We start from the raw sequence: 4,716 nt of genomic DNA on the forward strand, positions 1-4,716 counted from the left end.
GATAGGAGTAGGCGACATGGGACTAGACGGGGGCAACTCTTTAAAGTGGCAAGCAAAGCACAATGACAGTAGAAACAAAACAAACACAATTCCGCGAGACACTCATTTCCCGCCAGTACCTTAACCGAAGACTTTGGACGGGAGCCGGAGGCCGTGTATCAGTATCACATGCCGGCCGAATTAAAGCAACCAACCATCCTCATAGAACCGTGCATGCATACCATACCAGCAGCAAACAGCTCTCAAACTCAACAAGCCAAAACCAGTGGACTTCAAGCCATTTGTTTGCAATTTAAACAAGGCAGCAGCAGCAGCAGCTGCTTGAGATGTACTGGTAGCACCAGAACTGTGGAGGGAACACAACACAATGGATGTACAAAAACATGAACAATTCACACATATATATGGGGGATGTATATATGGTTAGGGGGTGTGGACGCCCCTGTTACATCATAATACAAAATTGGTAGGCACCCTTGTGGGGAGCCTGCATGCCTGCCCTCCTGCATGCATTGTGGGCCCCGCACAAGCACCCGTGCCTACCTAGGCCATGTAACAGGGGGAACCGCTTTCCCCATTCTTCTCTCTTCCTCTCTTCTCTTCTCGTCTCTTTTCTCACCAAAACACTTTCTCGCCTAGCTACGGCTCCTAGAAGTGGCCCTCCATCTCCATGGATCACCATCAGGCCCCTCCCAAACCAACCAGGCACACACACTCTACATAGGACTATAGCACACACACCACTACTAATATAATGCTCCAGCTACGACCGCCAATAGGGGACTAACACTGGCTAGCTATGGGAACTAATTAACAGCATGATGACACATATATAGGGGGGGTTGGGGTTGGGGTGGGGCGGGGCATGCAAACGTGGGAGTTCTCAGGCTAGGGGGGATCGGGTGGGTGCACCCTTCCTCCTGCTGCCCAGTGACAGCACCATCTTGGGGAAGAACCCTCCCCCTTTCTTCCTCTTCACCACCGCCGGCTCGCCGCCGCCGCCATGGCCGTTGCCGTTGCCGTTGCCGTTGCCGGCATTGTCGCTGGACCCGCCGCTGCCGCCACCGTACCCGTTGCGGTGGTGCAGCGGGTTCTCGAGGATGGAGTTGGGCGTGACCTGCCCCGAGTCACCGTCGCCGACGTGGAGGTTCTCGAAGCGCGGGAAAGGGAGCTCGTCGCCGGCGCGATACAGCAGGATATTGGACAGGTCCCCTCCCTGCTCCACCACATGGTCCACCTGCACGGACACACGCACGCACGCGCACATTGGTAGATGATTCAGCATGGAATGCTACTAAAGATTTGTTTATCTCCGACGGGACAATTAGGCAGTGATTAGTGCTACTTAAGCATTTGATTAATGACCTTGCAGGAGAGGCAGCAAAAGTGGAAGGGCTCCTGGAGGATCCTGTCACATGTGAGGCAGACGTTGCCGGAGCCCTTGAATGGCCTGGACTGAGGCCTCGGCTTCAGGAAGATAACCTTCGCGCTGTTGATCGTGTAGGGCTGAGACACACATGCATATACAGTTAATCAATACAGCATATACAGTTAATCAATGTATCATCAAGCCAAATACTCACTCCGTAAAGAAATATAAAAGCATTTAAATGGCTATTTTAGTGACCTAAACAGTGTTATACTCTTTCTTTACAGAGAGTACTACACTGCTACTGGTGCATTAGCTCAAGTAAATTAACAGATGTAGTACGTGATTAAGTTAACCACCTGGACATAGGAGCAGTCGATGAGCTTCTCGAGGTCACCCAGGCGGACGACGTCATTGTACACGTATCGCCGCACCTGATTACATACACATACATGCAGCAAAAATGAGAAAAAACACTGGGATCAGAAGAACAGCCCTATTATGCTTCAAGATTCGTGCAAGTAGTAGAGTAGTGCGGGTGATTAGCCAGAGAAGGGCAGTTCCGGGATTAAAAACAATCCTAGAAGCCAGTAGTAATAAGGTCGCGGTACTGATGCCGATGCTCCTCCATTGGGCAACACATCAATGGAGGACGACTACGCTTTGACCGTGTGGTCGCAAGGAGGCCCCCCATACCCTACCCAAGCCCACAGCGTGCAATGACCAACCACCCCTACCGGGCACAGCATCCACCAGAGCGTATGGCCAAACCAGTGGCCGGACCAGAGGGCACGACGGTAAAAACCCAACCGGAGGGGTTGGTGGTGAATGGTAAAAGATGAGCAGCAGCTGAGGGGGAAGGAGAGCCCTTTTGGTGGCTAGCACTTGACTGTGCCATGAATGAACAGTATCGAGGGAGGCCCCCCCGTCGCAGGGAGGAACAGCATTGTGGCCTTCTTTGGTAAAAAAAGACAAGGAGCCCATTTACCACGGCGCACAATATGGTAAATCTTGTTTGCCCCCGCGGTAACAATCCTAAGACGCCCCAATTCTTACCATGCACACCCACCTGCCTGCCTTGCAGATGCGGAAGAGCGCCACCACAAGGGCAGGGCAGGGATCGGATGCGCTTCCATGCATGGCAAAACGGTTTGGATAAACCGGCCTTTACGAGAAGCATGAGGTAATCCAATCACTCTACACAAAAGATATACGATGCTAATGATCGGCTCACTCGGAAAGGTAGAAACATCTTCTTGGGAAGGGAGCAATTTACCACCGCCATCAACATCGCTTTTGCGTCGAATCGAGCGCGGCGATGGTGGAAATGAGACTGTGACGTTGCAGTAAATTATTATTTTGGGTAAGGTGGAAAAGGGGAGCACAATCACAAGTTTGGAAAGGCCCCTTTCCAGCAAAGGGAGGGGGGAAAGCGGCAGTGCAGGAGCATGGACGCAGCGGTGTGTATTGTAGGACTATACCCATTTCCAGCGAACGGCCAAGGGGGCGGTGAGAATTCACGCAAAATTTTCGACCCCGGTTCCATCCCATCACATCAGAGTTCTACCCATGCCGGCAGAAGCTGGCCAAATTAGTTGCGATGAAAAGGAAGGAGTTGGGAACCGGCAGGAAGAGGACAAGAAAATTCATTCCTCTTGAGGCAAAAGAGATCAAGAGGATCAAGAGAATTTATTTTTAAATTAGAAAGGCCATTTCTACTATATTTAATTTTTACCCTATCAATTTACCGAAGAAGAATAATTTGGCAGAGAATCCATCCAGCTGCAGCTGCCATGATTAAATTAAACTAGGCAGTTGCGATTTATGGGGCTGTTGCTTTATGCAGATTCGGTGAGGTGAGGTGATGGTTACATACTACGTACTACTACATGTTGCAATCGCCATCCTAATTCGAGGCCCTGGAAAGTGGCGGATGACCAAGAACTCGCAAGACGACATGGACAAGGACCCGAGCAAGTACAGGAGAGCTTAGCATGGAATTCCAAAACGAGAGGGGAGTTCTAAGCTTCAATAATACTCCTACTATCTTAGACAACCAGTAGTAGCTAGATGGTGGCCAATAGCAATAGGGCATCACGCGTCCGTCCGTCCGGGCTTAAGCCAAATCTAAGCGAGGAAACAACAGCTCTTGAAAAGACAGCACAGGACAAAACAAAAAGCAATTGGGATTGGGTCGATGGATAGATAGACACACCTCCTCTTGGCCTATCTAGTCTGTGTAGCGGCTACCTTGTGCTAATTGATTCATTAGTTTAGTCCAATTCGTCCGGCTACTACTAATTAAGCCCAAACAAGATAGATTAACTGAGGCATGCAGCACTGATCCTTTGATGATCTCTTCTAGCCTGCTGACAAAGGAAGCAGATCGAGGGCAGAAACTTTGCAAGAAACATGCGAATCGGAAGAAGAAGAGGGAACTAATAAATCAGAACAATTGTACCCAAAAAAAGCATGCATGCAGCAAGAAAATCAACCAATTAAAGAAGATTAACCGTGAGTTCGGGTAAGGCGGAGGATGAAGAAACGAGAGCGATGAGGTATGGAGTCGGACCTGTAGGAGTGGGTGGTGGCGGTGGGCGGGGGCGCAGTGCGGGCAGATGCTGGTGCAGCAGGCGAGGCAGAAGATGTTCTTCTCGTTCTTCCTGCGGCTCTCGTGCGCCTCGCACCCCACGAAGAAGCTCTCCTCCACCAGGCCCCCAACCCACCCGGGCACCCGCATCCCCATCTCCCCCTCCCTCCCCGCCTTGCTCTCTCTCACTGCCTCTTGACGACTCTCTCTCTCTCTCTCTCTCTCTCTCTCTCTGTGTTTCTTGGCAATTCTCCTCTTGGTTGGTCTGGTTTGGTTTGATCTCTCTTTTGTTTTCTTGGCAGGCCAATTCTGTCTTCCTGTCTGCCCTCCCTCCCTCTCTCTCTCTGGTTCAGTGGTGGTGGTGGCGCGTAAGGGCGGGCGTACTACATGTCATGTATGTAGATGTGGCTTGTCTTGTTGCAGCTGCGGGGGTGGAGAGAGGAGAGGAGAGGAGAGGGAATGTGCAACGAATCCATCCTTTGGGGGGAGCTATTTATAGTGTGAAAGGGATGAAGAACGGATGACGATGATGGCGACGATGCCTCCTACAACTCGTTGGGGGTCTGGCCGTCACGGTGCCATGCTACTAGTACAAGTGTTGGTTGGATGCGTTCCTTGTTTGAGCAAGGGGAGGGGGGATCTCCTCTCTGGCTGGCAGCCACTCTCCGTGTCAAAGCGAAATTCATGCCCTGGTTGGGTGATTTTTTTGGGGGGCATTTTGGTCACCGGGTTCATGGTTCAATTGTGTGATATACTA

At 51.0% G+C, this 4,716-nt stretch overlaps 1 protein-coding gene across 1 annotated transcript; it reads right to left on the minus strand.

Moving 5' to 3' along the window:
- Positions 1-374: 374 nt before the first annotated feature.
- Positions 375-4,494, minus strand: LOC125517314 (protein RGF1 INDUCIBLE TRANSCRIPTION FACTOR 1). Its single transcript, XM_048682510.2, has 4 exons — positions 3,942-4,494; positions 1,729-1,803; positions 1,366-1,506; positions 375-1,237 (listed from the first exon to the last, which is right to left on the minus strand). Exons 1-4 carry the CDS (start codon positions 4,113-4,115, stop codon positions 884-886), a joined length of 744 nt encoding a protein of 247 aa, XP_048538467.1. The 5' UTR covers positions 4,116-4,494; the 3' UTR covers positions 375-883.
- Between the last annotated feature and the right edge of the window lie 222 nt (positions 4,495-4,716).

The sequence above is a fragment of the Triticum urartu genome, chromosome 6A, assembly GCF_056163025.1.
Source record: "Triticum urartu cultivar PI428250 chromosome 6A, HENAU_Tu73, whole genome shotgun sequence".
In the NCBI taxonomy this organism is placed as follows: Eukaryota; Viridiplantae; Streptophyta; class Magnoliopsida; order Poales; family Poaceae; genus Triticum; species Triticum urartu.